We start from the raw sequence: 20,128 nt of genomic DNA, 5'->3' as shown, positions 1-20,128 counted from the left end.
CTGTAACAGGTTTCCTTAGACGGAGCGGATAAGTGTCCGGGCCGGATGCTGGCCCGTTTGAAGCAATTTCTGGGCTGAAGCTTTGCGTTTCTTGCTAAGCCCAAAATGCATCGTTTGAGACCGGCTGAATCTATTAAGTGAAAAGACACAATTAACCTCAACTGAGAACAAGGATACCGTTATCACCTGTTAGGGGTTCTGATCCCCGAAAGGAATACTGTCCCTCTAGTATCCAAACATCCTCCCAATGACTCCGCAAAACCCTATTCTGTCCTGTGTCCTTAAACCCTAGTAATTCTACATTGTCCTTCACGTTTAACGATTTTTCTTCATTCTTCCATGGACGAACTCAGATCACTCTCCGGTGATAAAGGTCCAATTTTTTGGTTCCTTTTTGAAAAAATTCAGTTTCCCCCAAAAGCTCCTCTTCTTCTTATTTTTTCAAACTGAACTGACAAGTTTATGTTTCTTCAATGAGAAATTTTTTTTTTTTGGGTTTTTTTAAATTAAGATTTGAAATTTGTGATTTTTGATATTGAACTTTAGTTGTTTATCCTTTTTGGGAAATAATTTGCTTAATCATGTTTACAATTTAATTGCAGTTATGTTGGATGACGATGATGAGAGTGAGGTGGAGGTGGAAGAAACTCCAATGCTTGTTTTCAAAGCAAACCATGAAGCAAAACTTAAAGAACTACTGCATAATTTAAATACCTTAGAAATTAAGATATGTTCACATGCTGCAAAGGAGTTTATTAAACTTCTGAAAGGAGATTCTGGAGGTGAATTGTTGAGGTTGTATGTACACACGTCTAATAATTTCTCGGAGGTTATGGAAGCATGGAAGCTTCGACAGGGAAAGCCGGGAATGTCTTATATTTTTTCTTTAATATGTGCTATTCTTAGTCATGCTGATGGATTATATAAACCAAACGACCAGGAGAGAGTTGGTACTAGTAGGGCTATTGACAAGTTGGCTAGAATGATAATTGATGAAAAGATGGGTGATGTGTATAGGGAATTGAATAGTAAAGAAGGGAAGCGCCAAAATGCTGCACTTTTGCTAATGGCTTCAGTTGTCAGGCGTGGCTCAGGGTTGGCCACCGAGGTTGCAAAAAACTTTGATTTTAAGCTTCCAGTATTTTCGAAGCTTTCGGAGTATAAACAGAAGGGGGGTGACAAGAAAAGAAAGCACTTGACAAGGAAGTCATTTATTAGGTTTGCAATGTCGTTTTTGGAGGTGGGGAAGCCAGGCTTGTTGAGATGGGTCTTGCAGCAGAGGGAAATGTTTTCTGGTGTGCTTCGTGGGCTTGGGAATGATGAAGATGAGATTGTTATGTATGTTTTGTCTACGTTACAGACTAGGATTTTGACGGAAGAGTCATTGGTACCCCCAGGTCTCCGGAGTGTTCTGTTTGGAAGTGTTACTTTGGAACAGTTAGTCAGCATCTGTGGGAGAGAGGACGGTGGTGCTGCTGCAGAGTTGGCTTACCGTGTTCTAGTAATGGTTTGTACTGAACCTTCCAATGGCTTGATGCCAGACTTGAAGAGACGTCCAAATCCATTAAGGGGTAATCCAAAGAGATTACTGGGGCTTATGAAGAAGCTAAAAGCTACAGAGATCAGCTATCATAGAGACTTACTTTTGGCAATTCTTGAAGGCAAACCATCCTTAGGTTCAGAATACATGGATCAATTCCCTTACAACCTTGAAGATTATGCATCTCCAACCTGGTCAATTTTCCATTACAACTGTATTTCTTATGTGATCTTTCCTTATAATTGTTTGTTTGATTATCATTATTCCTGTATTCTATGAGTGGTGACTGAAACTCTTGCAGGCTTGCTAATGTTTCTCTGGCAGCAAACTTGGTCTCCAAAGTGGGCATGGGCTTTTCATTTGATTTCCTCGATGCTCAATCCCATGATCCACCTTCTTTTAATAGTGCTGATGTGCAGAGTGTCTTGAATTGCATATGTCCTCGCCCATTCAGCCGATCAGTGATCAATAAGGGATTGCTTCATTCTGATTATCTTGTGAAGCATGGAACTCTAAGACTTCTTTTGGAGGCTCTGAAGTTGTTAGATTCCTTCATATGTGTTTTACATCAGAGTTCTTGTTCTAGCAATCAAATGATGCAGAGTTGGACATCTCTTATTCAAGAAGTTCAGAATGCAGTCCGAACTTTGTTCCCTGATCCACAAGTTTTACTTACTCTATTTTCTTTGCAAAGTAGTCATAATAGAAATTGTGAGTCACATTCAAAGAGAAAAGCAGAATCATCATATTTTCTGGAATGCAGCAAGAAAGGTGTGAAGAAAATGAAAAAAAATGTTATGGATGAGGATACGGATATAATTGTAGGTGGGATAAGTTCTGATCCTCAAATTGATCCATCTGAGGACAATGACAGAATAGTAGACACACTTATAACAGATGAGTTGGACCATGAAAAAGATTTTACGGATGTAATTTCTGAAATTTGGGGTTTGGACCAATGCTCTGGTCCTGTTGCTCTAAGTGATGCAGACATTATCTTCCTCTCTAAGCTTCTCGATGCTCTTAAAATATATATTGTGAGTTTTAATTCTCAGCCTCCTGTTTGTTGCTTACCTCTACTTTATTTATGCATCCTATTTTTTAAATGACTGATAAGATGGACTCTTTTGCACTTTTGTATGATTCTAACTTCAACAAGTCACTAACAATTTTTTGTCTTGTCAGCGATTGATGCCCAGTGTTTTGGAGGGATCATTTGATTTTTTTGCGAATCTTCTGAGTGATCCTTTAGCTGTAACAACCAGTCTGCAGAGCTCTCTTCTTTCTCTCCTATTCGAATATATTGAATGCTCTCCAAGGAGTGGGCTCCCCATCAAAGCACCACCATTGATGTACAAACATCTGCAGTCATTTATTAACTTGTCAATTTCTTCACCAATCAGTGAGATAAAGGATCATGCATTTAATCTGGCACAAGCAGCCATGTTCAGCACTGGTGCATTTGATAAAAACATAAACGAAATTAGTGCATGGTTCTTGTTTTTGCCGGGTTATAGTAGGAACAAATGTCTCACTGAGGAAAAAGGGGTAGCGGTGCTGCAGAGCTTGTCTCGAGTTGTTGTATCATTCCTTTGTGATGCCATTTCTACTGTAGGGAATAGTCTATTCAAATATTGGGCTATTATTGAGACACACACTAACCATTTGAAAAATTTTAAAGGTAAAAATTTATTTATATGCTTTTTATTTCAATTTTATGTAGCTATAACACTTTAATTTCATGGGCTACTTTGTGAATTGTATATGTCCTTTTAGAGAAGATACTGCATGTTTATACTGTATTTATTCCTTGCTGCTCCTTACTTCCATGTTTATATTGATTTCCCGTTCAGTGTGGTGTGGCCTGATGAATTTTCAATCTGGAAATTGTATTCAAGATCCTAGGGAAATTCTTGCTTTTTATAGTGTTTCTTCAACTAGTTGAAGAATTGTATTGCTACAAATATAATTCTTATTTGCTACTCCAGTTATCTGAATCTTCTGTTCTTTTGTGACAGACTGGGCCAGTGTTGCATCTAATTAGATAAAATGGGTATTAAAAAGGAAAAAACTGTCTTTATGAGGGAGTACCAACTGCTATCTATAGATATGCCATTTGTGCATGTCTCAGGACCAGGATTTTGTTTTATCATCTGTCCAATCACCATTTGTGTCTCTGTGTGTGCGGGTGTTTGTGTGTGTGTCACTAATTAGTTTCCTTAAACATTTTGTTCAAGAAACAGTTTTCAACTAAGAATTCATCTCTGTGCTTTTGCTGGGCACATTGTTGATGATTTTAATGTAATCTGATCTTTAGTTCAGGTTCTTGTACTTCTGACAAAATTTATGATACAGATACAATTTTCTGTGCTGACTTCTCATTTGTTTAACAGGTGTATCACCTGATTTCAGCCCCCTCATCATATGTGTGCTGCAGAAATGTCTAAGAATTCTCAATTCTGAGTCTGGAACTTTTTCATTGCCTGAGAAGTCTATGATTTCATTATATGTGAGCAATACATTGAAATATCTCTTGCAAACTCAGGTAAACATTTTCTGTTTTAGGTTATAATTGCAGGCTTTTTTTTATGTGAAATAATAAGAGAGCTGGATTTTGATAGGTAGATGTGGTATCATTATCTGCTTTGATTGAATCAAATTTGTCTGAGGGACTTGTGGGTCGCTGTTCTGTAGATGATGATTCTGGGGATGGCTTATGTGAGTGGAGGCCCTTGAAGAATTTGTTACTTTTTTCACAGAGCCTATCACATCAACAGACATGTTGCATCTTTTCTTTTGACAAAAAAGTTATGCCTTCTGATAACTCTTTTTTAAATACACTTGGTGAAGTAAAAAATATTGTAAGCAGTGGGCACACTGTTGAAATAACTGGAATTGTCAAAGCCTTCTCTTCTGCAATGTTGTGTACAACACCTGATGGATTATTGAAGAATTTTCCTTCAGTGATTGCCATTTCTCAGAATCTTCTTGGAGTTCCTTTCTCTTTATTAACATCAATAATCTTTCTTGATTCAAGTTTTCTTGCCAGTGTTTCTAAGATGTGGCCTGAAATTTTTTTCCCTGGTCTGGAAAAGGCAATCACCAGGATTCATCATGAAGTTGGAAAAGTTGATACTCGTGGAATTACCTCTCATTCTCTATTAGCTGAAGGAATGCAATGTGACATTGATTTTGAGGAAACTGAGTCTGCTGCTGATGCATTTAGTTTCTTTCTGAAGCAGGCACCTTTCCATGTGTTATTTCCTGCAATTATGAGAATGGATGTTCCTGATCTATTGGAGCCCTTGCTAATAAAAGACTTGCTTTTGGCTAAAGTATCTGAGTGGACCAGTGATTGCCTCATTTCCTATCTGCGACTTTTGCTATTTTGGCTTCATCAGATACAATTATCTTATAAAATTGAACCCATTGCGAAACTCCGGAAACTTTCTGAAATTTGCTTAATTTTTGTAAAGCATGTTTTTGCTCAACTTTCTGGATGTTCAAGGAAAGCTAGATTTCATTTGTCAGCAGAGAAAATTCAAGAAATGGCTGAAATAGTATTCCGCCATCCTGCAGTGTTAGCTTCATTGACCTTTCCTTTGAGCTGTAATGAGGAATTGACGAATGGAAACTTAGAGCAATGTTTGGAGACTTTGCTGAATTATTCTCAGCAAAAAGTTCATAAAATAGATCAGCATGCCCTAGATGTGTTGGCAACAACCTCTGACTTCTTGCTGTCTTCATTCAGTGGCCAAGATTCTATACTCAAAGTTGACGTTTGTGTGAGCAAGCCACTTATCAAGGCTTTCAATGCCCTGGTAAAAAGACTTTTTCTGGAACTTAGAGACAAGTTTGAGTTTTGCATTGCCACTGAAGATGTATTACCCCTCCTTCCAAGATTTTATGCTTTACATGCTTTGATAAGGTTCATATCCCCCTTTAAACTTCTTGAATTAGTACATTGGATGTTTATTAGAGTTAACATGGAAGAACTTTCCCTTCACAAATCTTGCGATGTGTCTGTTCTTTCTGTTGCATTTTGCATTGCTGGTGGTGCTTTTGAAGCTCTGTCCAATTACTTGCAGCATCCTATTATGAAGAGAGTGTTGTGTGATTTGCTTTGGGAGACTACAGAGAGAAATTTTGATGTGAACCATGTGGAGGAAATCTATGTTGGAGTATGCAAGTTTGCGATTAATTTTGATCTAGATATTGCAGACACTTGTTTGCTCAAAGTGGTTGAAGCCATTTACTGTCAGAATTATCTGCAGCAAAATATTCTTCATCCATTGAGCTTGGGAATTTCAAGGATCATAATGAGGACTCCTATAAAAATGATATCTCACTGTGTTTACAGGACAAACATGACCAAAGCTAAACTCCTGTTACTATTCACCAAGATGAGCTCTTTGCATCTATTAATGTTTGGGAACTTACTTTTAGGTATTGTGAACAAGGATTCACTTGTTTCCAGCAATCTGATGGGAACCCATGACAATGCTCTTGCAGATGAGGACTTTATAACGCTTTTGCCTGTCGTATTATCATACTTGGATTCTAATTTTGTTAAGTTTGAAGAGCAGTATCACAGTCATTTTAAAAGTATAACTTCTTATTATTCAAGGATTCTGTTTAATGGTTTCCGTAATTGGAAGAGCTTTGTGTCTGGATTTCTGTTTCAGGAAGAATACGACAACTTCTTCCCATCATCTGCTGAAGAACTTCTCAATTTCGTTGATGATAGTCTTCTTGGAAAATCAATCCATATTTTGCAGTATCACTTTGCCTTGAGCAGAGACTCATTGAAAACAAAGAAATTAATGAAGCTTTTCAATTCTATTTTCCCATGTTCTTGTGCACATGAGGAGCTACAAGTAGACTGTGATGTTAGTGAATTGAAATTTAACTCGGTTAGTGAAACAGTAAACCTCATTAACAGAGTTGTTGCTAAAATATCACTTGCTAGGATGCTATTATTTCCAGAAGATTATCAGGTTTCCTCTGTGCAAATGGAAGTGGATGAGGGATCAAAGGAATTTTCTGTGAAACCAGTATCTAAAGAACAGAATCCATCAAGAATGCACTTTATGAATATTTTGGTGGGTACCTGGCAAAAGATGGTTAAGAAATTACCCTCAGTCTCTGACAGTTCAAAAAATAAGAGCACAGATTGTTTGTTATTGTATAAATACTTGGAAGTATTCATTTTGAAAAGTATTCTTGAATTAACCACAATGATGCTTGATGGTCTTATTGAAATGCAATCAATTCCCTTCCTAGAACAATTGATCAGATCATCTCTTTTCTATAGGTTTGAGGATCCCACAACTCTGAAAATGCTTCACAGCATCATAAGTTCACTGTTGGAGGGAAAATTCTCACGTGTTCCATATCTGCAATTGCTGCTTGCTCATTCCCAGTTTGCTTCTGCCATACAGTCTGTCTGTATGCCATCAATGGCTGTGACTGGTGTATTTTTGAGGCCCATGTCCAGTATTCTGAGATTGCTTGTTATCTCTCATTCTAATCCAAATGCCATTAATGAGAAGAATGATCTGGAAAGAACTAAGATGTTTGTGAATCAGTTGGAAATTGTTAAGTTACTCAGAGCACTGCTTCAATCGAAGACCCATCTATGTGGTTCTGATTTTGACAAAGATAGTGGTATAAATCTTAGAGAATTGCATTCGTTACTTCTGTCTTCTTATGGTGCAACACTCGGGGATATTGACTTGGAGATCTTCAATGTTATGCATGAGATTGAGCTTATTGATAAATCTGATAGTGAAATAGCTCAGTTGGATTACCTCTGGGGAAGTGCTGCAGTAAAAGTAAGAAAAGAACGGGCTCTGGAGCAGGATATATCTTGGAATGTCATGACTGATACTGAAGCAGTTAAAGAACGTAGAAGAAGTCAATTAAGAGAAAACCTTCCTATTGACCCCAAAATATGTGCTATGACAGTTCTATATTTTCCATATGATAGAACTGCTAGTGGTGAACTTTCATCTTCAAACAGGCCTCAAGTGGATAATCTTACTAATATATGTGATGTATGTCCTTGACTAATGAAAATCTGAAATACAGCTTTAAAGTTGTTTGAAGTTGTTGTTTTTCCATTGCTCTCAAATTATGTAATAATTTACTGGTCATATGCAGATGCATCCCCCTGGCGTTGAAAGTATTCAAAGATACGATCCTGTTTTCATTTTATCTTTCTCAATTTATAGTTTATCAATGGGTTTCATAGAACCTGTGGAGTTTGCTGGTTTAGGCTTGCTTGCAGTTGCGTTCGCTAGTATGTCTTCACTGGATGTGGGAATGAGAAAGTTGGGTTATGAAACTCTTGGGAGATTTAAGATTGCACTGGAGGTAATGCTTTATTTGTTCTTGATGCTGCTTGTGGCATTATAAATTTTTATTGCATGCAGATTCTTTAGTCATATAATGGCAGAAATTTCTCTCAATTTAATCCTTGACAACACATGAAAAAATGATGACATTTTTAAGTTTTTCTTTCTCCCAGGCATTAGAAGCTAAACAATTATTTAATTTTATTTTTAATATTTTTAAAGTTGTAACTAGTGGTGAATAGTTTTCCTTCCTATAGTTTAATTATATTGAAAATTTTAATTTATCAAGTTTCAATCATTTATTGCAGAAGTGTCAAAAGAAAAAGGATTTTATGCGACTTCGGCTTCTGTTGACATACATACAAAATGGAATAGAAGAACCATGGCAGAGAATCCCTTCTGTCATAGCTATTTTTGCTGCAGAGACATCTCTCTTGCTGTTGGATCCTTCACATGAACATTATGCAACCTTGAGTAAGCTTTTGATGGGATCTTCGAGGGTGAATATAAAGGTATATGTTTTGCAATTCTGTCTTTTATTTTATATTTATTGTAATATTCTTTGCCTTGCAGTGATAAACTCCTTTTGTACTTTATTTGCAGTGCATACCCTTTTTCCATGATTTTTTCTTGAGCAGTTCTATTAATTTCAGAGCAGAGAGGCTGTGGATGCTTCGTCTTGTATATGCAGGACTGAATTTTGATGATGATGCTCAAATATATATCAGGAACTCCATACTTGAGGTTCTACTCAGTTTTTATGCCTCTCCTCTGTCAGACAACGAATCAAAGGAACTAATTCTTTTGGTAGTTTTTAATCTCATTATAACTATTCATGCTCCCTCTCCCATGTATGGATATATGTTAAAATCTTCTAACTCAGACTTTTCTTAAATCAATAAATAAAGATTAACGATGGTTGCCATCATAATCCTAAAGCACATGGGATGACATGTGGTTGAATAAAACATTTTTGTGCTTTTATCTTCTGTTCTAACTGTGCCATGGTTTTAAATATATAGGATGAAATCTTTGATGAACTGAGGTAATTGATATTGTTGTGTTCTTTCACTTCTCTAAAAATAATGAACAATGATATAACTTTAAGAGTTAGTTGGGCTTGTTGTCTTTTGGGTTTACAATTCTACCGAGTTGCTAATCTTGGATAGTTCTCATGTCACTATGTTTTGATAATGAATTGCAATTGTCACTTTTTGGGGTGCCTCTGAATGCTTGAATTTATAGGCTTGGCATATAGCATTTACATTTTTCTTCTGGCATACTCATAACTGTTTAATGGTAAACTGAAATAAATTGACTTGTTTGCTTTGCAGACAGTGAGGAAGTCTGTTAAATTGCACAAATTGGCTTGTTACCTAGTTGAACATTGTGGCTTGATTTCTTGGTTATCAGCTCTTGTCTCCAATATTAGTGGGATGCTACTTGGAGATGAAAAAGGGTTTTTCTTGGCACAGTTGGTTGTGATTACAGAGGTATCAAATCCTTGTCCATTTGGCTTGGTCTCGCTTGGTCATAACAATGTTATGATATTTATTTTTGTTTGTGTCCCTTTTTCGTCTTCATTTCCAGATGTGTTGTTGTTGTTGTTTCTTTGAGTAATAAAATAAACAATTGATATGTGTTTGTGTGTGAGGGGCATTGAAAAGGTTTGCAATTTGACTTTACATTTATCAATAGTGCAGTTACCTTGTGTAAGTTTGCATGCAATACTGCTAAAGAGTTATTATGTTATTGTTTCAATAGAAACATTTTCCAAGTTTCTCGGATTCATATGTGTCTTTGAATTTAGGTTGTCAACAATGCTATTTCATCCAGAAATATCACTGAGTGGCTGCAAACACATGCCCTTGAACAGCTAATGGAACTTTCATCTCTTCTGTTCAAACTCTTAGTTGCTGGGATGAAGTTGATAAGAGAAAATGTTTCATTGGTTAAATCAATATTACAGATTTTGATATCAACTCTGAAGATATCACAGAAAAGGAAGATATTCCAGCCACATTTGACACTATCACTTGAGAGCTTTTTTCAAATTTATCAGACAATCGATGCACATGATAATGCAAGACCTAGTGCAAATGCAGAGCTTGGGCTTAAAGCCATCCTTATGAGCACACCTCCAGTTGACATTTTCCACACTGTAACTCTCTCTTACTTGCTCTTTCCCTTTATTCTGTGGACCACCTAATGGATTTCTTCTTAATGTGCTTTACAGGACCAAGCAAAGCTTTCAAGTTTTCTTATGTGGGCAATTTCTACTGCTGTCAAGTCTGACTCTGGAAAAATGCACTGGCTTGGAAAAGTCCATCAGCATTTTGCGAGCATGTCAGAGGAGGCACCAGTTGAGGAGTCCTTCACATCAAAATTTCTGCGATGGCTAGTTGCTTCTGTTATTCTAGGGAAGCTTTCCTTGAAAAATGATGATTTTAATTCCAAGTTTTTAAAAAGGTCACACAAAACTTTGCTTTCTTTACTGGAGACTATCGAAAAAGGATGTGAAGGAGTCAACAAAAATAGATTGGAATCTGAAGAGATATTAGCTGCTGCTATCTTTTACCTTCAACAACTTCTTGGCGTGCATTGTCCAGTGCTTTCTTCTGTTATATCTGCACTCTCTCTCCTACTCTATGATGACTCACAATGTGCAGGTTTGCAACTTATGTCAAATAATTACCTGTTACTTTTGTGTTCGGCATCCTTGTATGATTTTATTTTGGGTGCACTAATTAGGACTGAGATAGTTGGATTGCCCCCAAACCAAATCTAATCTGAGGAATTAATTATCTTGTAATATGTAGACAATAAGTTTCCTTGTGCTTTGGCTTTCAGACTGATATATAATTGTTAGGTGAAATGGAATTTTCAAGTTTTATCATTCAATGGAAAATACATTTCTATGAGTTCTAAATTTTCTCTGTTCATGTTAATCAGAATCAAGTTTCAAGCTTCTTCATCATCCTTCCATGGCATCAGTGTGTTCAAGGATACGTTGTCCTGCTGAAGTAAACCCTTCTTGGAGATGGTAATGCATCCTGTCTTTAATACTTTCTTCCTGTTTTCTTTCATTTCCTTCTATTGCAGAGATAGGATTGATGTTCATTGCTTTAAAAATCCATGTTTTGTTAAATCTTAGGCCGTTTTTCATGTGATCTCTAATAACATCGGCTGTCTTCTTTTCAACCTGAAATAAAAAAACCAGTTGTATTGTTATTGAAAAATTGCGATAAATTTCCATTTCCATGAACATGGAAATAGATTCTCCTATATATACCGCTCAGTGTTTGTGCTTTTGACTGTGGTGCATTATTTGTTCCCTGTAATCATACTGTCGATCTAAATGGCTTCACCGAATCTGTTTTGGGCAGGTCATTTTACCAGCCATGGAAAGATCGTTCGTCCGAAATGACTGATTTGGAGAAGATGGATGAAGTTCATGCTTGCCAAAGTCTCCTAGTGATTATTTCAAATGTGGTTGGGAAAAAATCATTAGAATCTGGGGTCTTATCTTATCAAGATTTAGAAATTTCTGGTGTATTTGAATGGGAAAGGAGTATAATTAAGACCCAATTGTGTCTCTGAGCAAAATGTATCTGTTAAATGCTAAGTCTACTATCTATTTGAGATTAAATTTTGTTTGTACCAGGAGTTTTGATTGAAATTTGAAGCTAGAATCTTCTCAAATTCATGAAATCTTGATAAAATACTTAAATGGTAGAAAAAATAATTAACGTCCATCATTGAACACAATGGTCAAGCAATGATTCTAACATGCACACAAACAATTTTATATATTTTTTTAACTGGGATTTCATCCGTATTAGTTGGACAGACAAACTTGAGATATAGTGATTAGATATATAATTATTATAACAGATAAATCAAGATTTTATAAATATAATAGAGATTTAAACTCGGATATTTTTTCTAAAAGTTCTAGTGCACATAAACAATTTTACACGATCAAAATTAATTATAAAATTTCAAAACTAAATGGTGATACAAGAGGTAAAACAAAAACATTTAAACTTAATGCCATTTCCCAAAGTAAGCTTTTACTATACAGAAACAATCCTTCAACAACTATCTCTCCATAATTCCAAAAGTTGGATGGTTTTTTTAAGGATTTGTAAGGATTATGCTTTTGGAATATTATATTTTATTATAATATTTTCATTTACTATTATTTTTAAACCGGTCCATTCCATCTACTTTTCTGGCCATATCTTGAAAGCTCATATATGGAGATTAGGGCTGGATTCGAGCCGAGCCGAGCTCGGCTCACAGCCAGCTCGGGCTCGGCTCAAGTTCGGCTCGTTTTCAGTTCGGCTCGGTAACGGCTTGGTTCGGCTCGTTTTTTATATCAAAACGACACCGTTTTGTATATATATATAAATCAAAACGACGCCGTTTTGTATAAAAAAATTTTAAAAAAATATACCGAGCCAATCCGAGCCAGCTCGAGCTCGGCTCGAGCTCGATCGAGCCGAGCTGAGCCCGGCTCGTTTCGGGCTCGAACCGAGCCGAGCCGAGCTCGAGCTCGAGCTGGCTCGGCTCGAATCCAGCCCTAATGGAGATGCCTCGAGTCCAAAAAGATTATCCAATTATAATTACCAACTTGTTACTTTTGGATTCTAGTACCAAGATTCCTCTTTGATGGATATTGTCACGGGTTAGAGATCTGTCGCAGCAAAATTGTCCCTGTGGTACCTGTGACCATTTCATAGGTTTGATTTTGTTCGACTTAGATTCATCACGAGAGCAATTTTAACTTTTGATTAGTTTACCCATAAATGATTTAGTTTCTCAAAAATACTTTTTATTCATTTTCACGAGATAGTTTGATTTCAAGTATGATAAAATATAAATTCAACTATTCTTTAACAATATTTACTTGTTTGATATCATGATTGTTAAATAAATTATTACACTCAAAATTTTACCCAGTTAACATGGTTAGTTCTGTCCGATCATAAGGTAACTCACAGGTTAGATATCACCATGAAACCAATGCCTTTGTATGCTCTTCAAATGTTGCCTTCCCTGTTGCTGACAAAATACACAGATTGAGAGGAGTTTACCGCATGATTAAATACTCGAATTGACGATGCTGACTGACTCGAACATGGGCATTTTGGTCATTTCACTGTATCATGGAATTTTCCGGTTGCTATGATTAATGCGCAAACCAACAAACCGTGTCTCTTGACAAAATTATGGACCCGAAATTGGTGTTGACACTTTGTCTCTCTTTGCTCGGAGCAGCTGCCACCACTGCCGATTACGTTAGACCTCAGCCCCGTAAAACTCTTCAATTAACATGGAACTTAAAGCCTGCTTCTTATCCTCAGCAAGTAACCTTTTAGTTTCACTTCATTACTTCACTTTCTGGGTTTCTGAACTCTGATAGTTGTCTTCTTATCTTGTTCTAACTGTAGTTTTGGATCTTTTAGTGTCTAGTTCTTAATGTTAGCGTTGTTTATTTGATCTGATCTAAACTGGGTTTGTGTCTGTTTTTCTTTTCTTTTATTTTTGGCTTTTTATTATTATCATTCATGTGGAAAATCATTTTGGTGAAATTGCTGGGAGAGCTTCAAAATGTCTTCTTTCCAGCTTAATGTTACTCATTTGATAGTTTACATTAAGAAATATTGTTTCTTTTCTTCCGTTTTGGGTTTCAGCTAGGAAGTGGCTCAGGAGGATTTTTGTTTTTTCTGCATGTTCAACTATGATTTGATGTAAAAACCATCTGGGTATACAAATGGTGCTGAAAGAAAGAAAATTCCTCAAGTGGCTTTACGTTGAGAAATGTTTTACAGTCATGGTTAGGGTGCTCTTTGGTATATTTGATGAGTTCTTGAAAGGAACTTATGTGGTGTTAGCTTGATCTGTTATTTTATTACATGCTGAATTATAAGCATCAAATGAGACAATGGCATGTGATTGACTGGCGTATTTTATGGGAATGATTTAGAATTGTAAGAAGAGGGTGTCATGCTCTCTCGTTTTATTTTTTTGTCATTTCTGACTTTGCAGTTGAAACATTTTTAGGAATTATGGAGCAAATTCAGAAAACATTGAAGTATTTGGCTAGTGTTTGAGGTAGTTCTCTGCTTTATTTCCTCTTTGCAGGTTCACATTTCTTTGGCAGGAGATAGCCACATGCGAATCTCATGGATCACTGACGATAAATCTGCTCCTTCTGTTGTCAAATACGGAACATCACCTGGGAGATACAGTTCCACAGCTCAAGGAGAGAGTACCTCTTATAGTTTTCTATTCTATAACTCAGGGAAGATACACCATACTGTCATTGGGCCTCTGGAACCTGACACCGTTTACTTTTATCAGTGTGGTAATCAAGGTCCTGAGTTCCAGCTCAAGACTCCTCCTGCTAAATTCCCAGTTACTTTTGCTGTTGCAGGGGATTTGGGCCAATCTGGCTGGACTAAATCAACACTAGACCACATTGACCTATGCAAATATGATGTACACCTGCTTCCAGGGGACCTTTCATATGCTGATTACCTGCAGAGCAGGTGGGACACATTCGGTGAGCTTGTCCAGCCACTTGCAAGTGCAAGGCCATGGATGGTAACAGAAGGGAACCATGAAAAAGAGAGAATACTACTAGTTAATGATGGATTTGAGTCCTATAATGCCAGATGGAAGATGCCATTTCAAGAAAGTGGATCAAGCTCCAATCTTTATTACTCTTTTGAAGTTGCAGGGACTCATGTTATCATGCTTGGTTCATATACAGACTATGATATGTACTCAGACCAATATAACTGGTTGAAGGTTAGTTATTTTATCTTTTTCTTTTTGTTCCCTTTATTGACATGTAATGGCAATAGTTGATCTATTCAATATTAAACAAATGTTTACACCTCACAGATCTTTGGATTCTGTGATCCACATCTTTATGAGTTTTATGATTAATGTAATTCTGGTCTTCTTCTGCATATGTAGAAGGCCTGAAAGGGACTTTTCTAAATTTAATGAAATTTGGGGTCTTGATAATCAAGTTAACATCTTATGTAGGTCCATTTGAGGTATAATCAAGTATGATTTATTTGGAATTCCCCTACCTGTGGCAGGCTCATTCATTTTCATCAGGAATAACAAAGTGAAAGATTTTGTTTTCCAATTGATTTGTCTTGTCACCTTTCTTTGTCCTTAAAATCAATTGTAAATATGAAACTTGACCAGTTTTGTTGTCCATAATATGGTGCAGTTATAGTTCTATATATCTAGTCACTGAAGTTTGTTTCATCTCCCTTGATTGGTAGGATGATCTTTCGAAGGTTGACCGGGATAAGACACCATGGTTACTTGTTCTATTCCATGTGCCGTGGTATAACAGCAATGAGGCACATCAAGGTGAAGGGGATGGGATGATGGCAGCCATGGAACCATTGCTCCATGCTGCTAGTGTTGATATAGTGCTGTCTGGTCATGTTCATGCTTATGAAAGATCAGTATGCTATTGCTGCTTTAACTGCTCTCCTTTTTCTCTATAATATGAAATGTATCTCATCCTATTAGATTATCTGTTTGACAGAAACGTGTTAACAAAGGAAAATCTGATCCTTGTGGTACTGTCCACATAACCATTGGAGATGGAGGGAACAGAGAAGGTCTAGCACAAAAGTAAGTTATTCTTAGAGCAAGACCTTGAGTGCCAAATTTTGACTGTAAGAATAATTAAAGATAAATAAATAAGAGTTAGCGATAAATCCTCCTCACCATAATCATGGAAAAGATGGAGTTTAATTTATGTTTGTGTTAATGCTATGGTTGGGTGCTATGAGTGTGTTATAAAACATTATAATGGGAGTTCAGTAGAAAATTTTAAAGTTTTTGTAGCGAACTTTTCTTCTGATTGAGAATTATGCATTCTTTGTCATTTGCTACCCGAAAAGTCCTAAGCTGTGAATTAAGTTGTATTCTAAAAATGTATTAGAACAATGATCTAAGTTTGCCATAGGCTGATATTTAACACGGGTCCCATAAATGATTGACAGATACAAAAATCCGCAGCCTGAGTGGTCAGTTTTTCGTGAAGCAAGCTTTGGACATGGGGAACTCAAGATTGTGAATTCAACTCATGCATTGTGGAGCTGGCACCGAAACGATGATGACGAGCCGGTAAAGTCTGATGAAGTCTGGATAACCTCTTTGTTGAGTTCAGGATGCCTTCCTGAGAAGAGTCAAGAACTAAGCACCTTAGGCTTCTGAAAACCATGGTATTGCGACATACCTGGATATGGTTCTGCTAAAGCTCTATGTAAATATATTAAATAGAACTCTATAGTAATTGTGTGGATGAAGAAGTCACTGCTTGAATTGGGGAATAACCTCTTTCCCACTGTGCTGATATTATGAAATTGCTCCCATGTTTTGGGCTACATTTCCATTGTTTGTTTGTTTATAGATAAAGCCTTTTTCATAGTGAGAAATGGCAAGGCTTGCTTGTACTCTGTTAGCATTTTTTGTATTCTGAATGTAATGATTTCGAAGTCAGTCAATTTTAGTCGAACTCGAGATAGTGAGTCCCCAATACTTTATCTCAAATCCTTAGAAGTGGAATACAAACTCAGTAAGGGTGGCATAACGACTAAGCAACTGCTTATTTGAATTGGGGCCTTCTGATAGAACACTATTAAGCTCATGTTTCATGGAACATTGATCAATTTTGATTTTGATTCCAAAATTTTAAATCTTAGGTATAGGTTAATTTCGATTCTCAATCCGATTCTTGTATTTCTTCAAAGTACCTACACCCGCTCAAGCATAGGATTTATACCAAGCTCAACTGGCATTTTTCATTGGGTTGAATTCGAGTTTAAGTGAGTTTAAATATAGGTTAACTGGAATTTGTTATACTAACTTTAAATCAAATTTAAATTTGTTAAATATATCGTCAAAAGGTCGTCGTAGAATGAATAATATTATTGATGAGATAAATATTTAAATAATATTATCGAAATGATAAATAGTATCATAAGTGGAATAAACTGTATACTTAAAAGAGGATTTGAGTTAAGTTATCGAATTAAAACTTTAGTTTAAACCGAAACTGAGTTGGCTTTTTTTGAGTGTCTCCCTAAATGTTTTGCTTAAAATGGCTTTTTGTTGAATTATAAAAAAGTAGAGTTATTGTGGGGGAGCATTTGGTTTGTATTAATCATAATTTGACAACATAAAAAAATATTCATGGCATAAATTATAATTAATACGAAGAATATTTAAAAAAATCTACTAAACAAATCTTTTAATAAAAATCATGTTAATATTAATTTAATAAAATACAGTAATTATTAATTTTATTAAACAAAGTGTTAATTAGAAGACTTTCAGGTAATATCTTTTATTAATAATCTAAAATAAAAGATTATTTGAATTAAATGTGCCCTTATGGCAATTTTTTTTTTTTAAAGAAAAATAATATTCTTCACCTAATAAAGGCAAAAGAGTCATTTTGAGCTGGCAAAGCACTTGTGGAGAACACGGTCGAGATTCCTTTAACTAAAGCGCGAGCCTTTTAACTAACGGAAATTTTCCACGCGCCTCTGGGTCTGAGAGAAACTTTCACGGTTTCATTTTCTGTATATAAGTTTCCCGAGAAACAAACACCCAATTACCGTCAGTATGCACGACTTCTGCTTCACGATCCCCTACGGCTTGATCCTCGTTGGAGGAGGTGTTGTTGGATTCGTGAAGAAAGGTAGCATACCTTCCTTGGCTGGGGGTGCTGGCATAGGATTGCTTCTCATCTTGGCTGGCTGGTTGAGCCTCAAAGCCTTTGAAAAACGAAAGAATTCTTACTTTGCTTTAGTTCTTGAGACTGGTATACGCTTACTTTTTCTGTTTGTTTTTACTTCTTCTTCTTCTTCTTTTTGTTTTTAAAAATGTGATCTTTCAGTGTTCGATTTGGTTCTTCAATGATAATTGCTTATGTGGGATCTAGATTATTAGACTATTTTTAGTTTTTTCTTAATCTTTCATAAGATGTTTGTGTGAAAGCTTCGACATGTTTTGATGAAGTTTCTATATTTAGATGATTGTACAAATTGAGTTCAATTTCCTTGATTTACAAGTTACGCTTTCGGTTTTAAATAATTGCATGGTTGGATTTCAATATAATTTGCTTTACATATTAATTGAGGTTTGGTTGATTTGATGTATGCACCATGTTTTTTCCCTAGCATCTTCAACCATAAGTTTGGATGTGTTTAGGAATGCCTATCAGTTTGAGATAGATATAGATATAAGCATACATAATTTTTCGTGGATATTAAAAAAGAAATAAATGTAGTTTTGTTATATTAATATGGTTACTAGCATGTGTATATGAGTTCAGTCACAGTTATTTTTTTTATTATTACTTTATCTAAAATGCATGCGTCTTGTGTACTTGTACATTGAATCCTTCAAACATTCTTGATGTATTGTATAGATTCAGTGAATTTTGCAAGTTCATTGATGTTGATTTTTGGTTTTTGTGGATCCGAGGTGGCACTTTGTTTTCTTTTGGGATTGTTTAACATGTTTTGATCTTGTTTTGAACTCTTTGACAACATGTAACTTGGAAGGGTTTTAGTTTTAATTGTTGAAATTTGTTACATGTTTGGGGATTCTTATTGTTTTTTAGGATAATCTGTGGGGGTGGGTTTGAAAGAAAACTAATTTGGCATCCATTTGGTTGAGGAAGTGAGTCAAGTGAATTGTTGTATGGGATGCCTGGACAAATCTTTATTGATTTAGGATAGAGTTTGTGATTTTATTCTTTCATTCTAATTTTGTGAATGTGACCTGCATACATAGGAAGATAATTTGATGGACCATGTGTTCATTAGGGATGTAATTTCCATGACATCACATAGGTGGTTGTAGGAAGATCTGATGGTTAGAGAATAACCGACTCTTTAAATATAAGTATCGAAATTCTGATTTAGTTAATATGAGAGGTGAGTGACTTTAGAGCCAAAGAGCTGACAAGTGACTTTTATTTACAAACTACTTGCCTCTTCATTCCTTCTACTGGTGGGCAATTGTTGATAGAAAGCAGGTGTTTGTTTTATGTTTTTCAGCCTTTCTCTTTCCGTTTTTATCCATGTTTACTGCAATTTTACTTTCAACTAATGCTAGAATTTGTATTTGCTCTGACTGTTAGCTGTTGATGCAGTTTGTGCAGCAGCATTGACTGTGGTCATGGGATTGCGCTATCAGCAGACATCTAAGATTATGCCAGCTGGTATTGTAGCTGGGATCAGGTAATCTGAGGAGAAATCTGGCTTTTTTGGCACCCTTAATCCTCTTATGCTGATGGCATGATCCTGATATTGTATTCACCCACCTGCTTGTCATTTTATTTGTTCAGTTACACTTTGTTTCTTTAGATGCCATCCAGAACATATAAAACATAGAAAAAAACTCTTCATGTATATTTTTGTATTTATCTTTAGTGAACTTTCCCAAAAATGGATTCCATCTGATTGTCTATTAAAGAATAGTCAAACCTTTTTGGTGTGTTTGAGCTCATGGACATAATTTGTGCTCTCAATGTTTTAGACTATAAAAATTATGTTGTGGCTCATTTGTTATGGTGCTGCTCCTGTGGTCCTGTTCTGTATTGGGTTAGACTTGTTCTTTCAGTCCAATGAAACATGCTATGCCTTGGCCTCTACTTAGTTTCGCTTTACAAGAACATGATCATTTTATCCTTTTCTTTTAGACTTTCCTACCAGTGATGTTAATTACAGTTTGGATAATATCACTATTGACTTATAAAGACATCTAATTATACTTAAGTTGCTACAATATATTCATTATTATTATCATTTTGTATTGACACATAACAATTGTTTCTTGCAGCGCTTTGATGACTGGGTTTTACCTGTACAAAATTGCTACTGGGGGTAACCATATCCCTGCCAAGACTGAGTGATAGCTTTGAGTTTTTTTTTTTTTTCTTGTAAGATTAATACTGAAAGATGAAATTGACAACAGAGATGAACATGCTTCAATTAGAGGATTTTACTTTCTTGAACAAAGGTGTATTGGTATGTATTACTCCTACTGGTTGTGTGTATAAGACAAGATTGCTGGTCCTTGTAAATGAAACAAATGCTGTCTCTAAGCGTTATTGTTAAGGCGGTCCCATTATAAGAGGACATGGTAGACTCCAGTTTATTCTTGAATGGACGTG

At 35.9% G+C, this 20,128-nt stretch overlaps 3 protein-coding genes across 8 annotated transcripts; all 3 read left to right on the top strand.

Moving 5' to 3' along the window:
• The first annotated feature begins 235 nt into the window (after positions 1–235).
• Positions 236–11,556, top strand: LOC123225472. Of its 5 annotated transcripts, none has more exons than XM_044649434.1 (14): positions 236–373; positions 603–1,734; positions 1,842–2,577; positions 2,726–3,221; positions 3,934–4,085; positions 4,162–7,596; positions 7,703–7,915; positions 8,205–8,408; positions 8,500–8,640; positions 9,231–9,389; positions 9,707–10,057; positions 10,133–10,565; positions 10,849–10,939; positions 11,283–11,556. In XM_044649434.1, exons 1-14 carry the CDS (start codon positions 340–342, stop codon positions 11,494–11,496), a joined length of 7,791 nt encoding a protein of 2,596 aa, XP_044505369.1. In that variant the 5' UTR covers positions 236–339; the 3' UTR covers positions 11,497–11,556. The 5 variants fall into 5 exon arrangements, 4 of the variants coding, with proteins under 4 accessions (XP_044505369.1, XP_044505360.1, XP_044505387.1 ...); XM_044649425.1 differs by having other exon boundaries at positions 8,500–8,703; XM_044649442.1 differs by lacking the exon at positions 236–373 and having other exon boundaries at positions 1,568–1,734; positions 1,865–2,577; positions 8,500–8,703.
• A 1,554-nt stretch (positions 11,557–13,110) lies between these two features.
• On the top strand, positions 13,111–16,461 carry LOC123225501 (purple acid phosphatase 18). 2 transcript variants are annotated; one of them, XM_044649474.1, is made up of 5 exons: positions 13,111–13,268; positions 14,047–14,715; positions 15,207–15,395; positions 15,479–15,567; positions 15,942–16,461. In XM_044649474.1, the coding sequence occupies exons 1-5, from the start codon at positions 13,131–13,133 to the stop codon at positions 16,153–16,155; spliced, it is 1,299 nt and encodes a 432-aa protein (XP_044505409.1). In that variant the 5' UTR covers positions 13,111–13,130; the 3' UTR covers positions 16,156–16,461. The 2 variants fall into 2 exon arrangements, with proteins under 2 accessions (XP_044505409.1, XP_044505419.1); XM_044649484.1 differs by having other exon boundaries at positions 13,116–13,264.
• A 950-nt stretch (positions 16,462–17,411) lies between these two features.
• On the top strand, positions 17,412–20,120 carry LOC123208792 (protein FATTY ACID EXPORT 6). Its single transcript, XM_044626342.1, has 3 exons — positions 17,412–17,767; positions 19,106–19,193; positions 19,795–20,120. Exons 1-3 carry the CDS (start codon positions 17,569–17,571, stop codon positions 19,865–19,867), a joined length of 360 nt encoding a protein of 119 aa, XP_044482277.1. The 5' UTR covers positions 17,412–17,568; the 3' UTR covers positions 19,868–20,120.
• The last annotated feature ends 8 nt before the right edge of the window (positions 20,121–20,128 follow it).

Source organism: Mangifera indica, chromosome 1, assembly GCF_011075055.1.
Source record: "Mangifera indica cultivar Alphonso chromosome 1, CATAS_Mindica_2.1, whole genome shotgun sequence".
NCBI classification, from domain to species: domain Eukaryota; kingdom Viridiplantae; phylum Streptophyta; class Magnoliopsida; order Sapindales; family Anacardiaceae; genus Mangifera; species Mangifera indica.
Note: the sequence above shows the minus strand (reverse complement) of the source record. Positions and strands in the feature narration are given on the sequence as shown.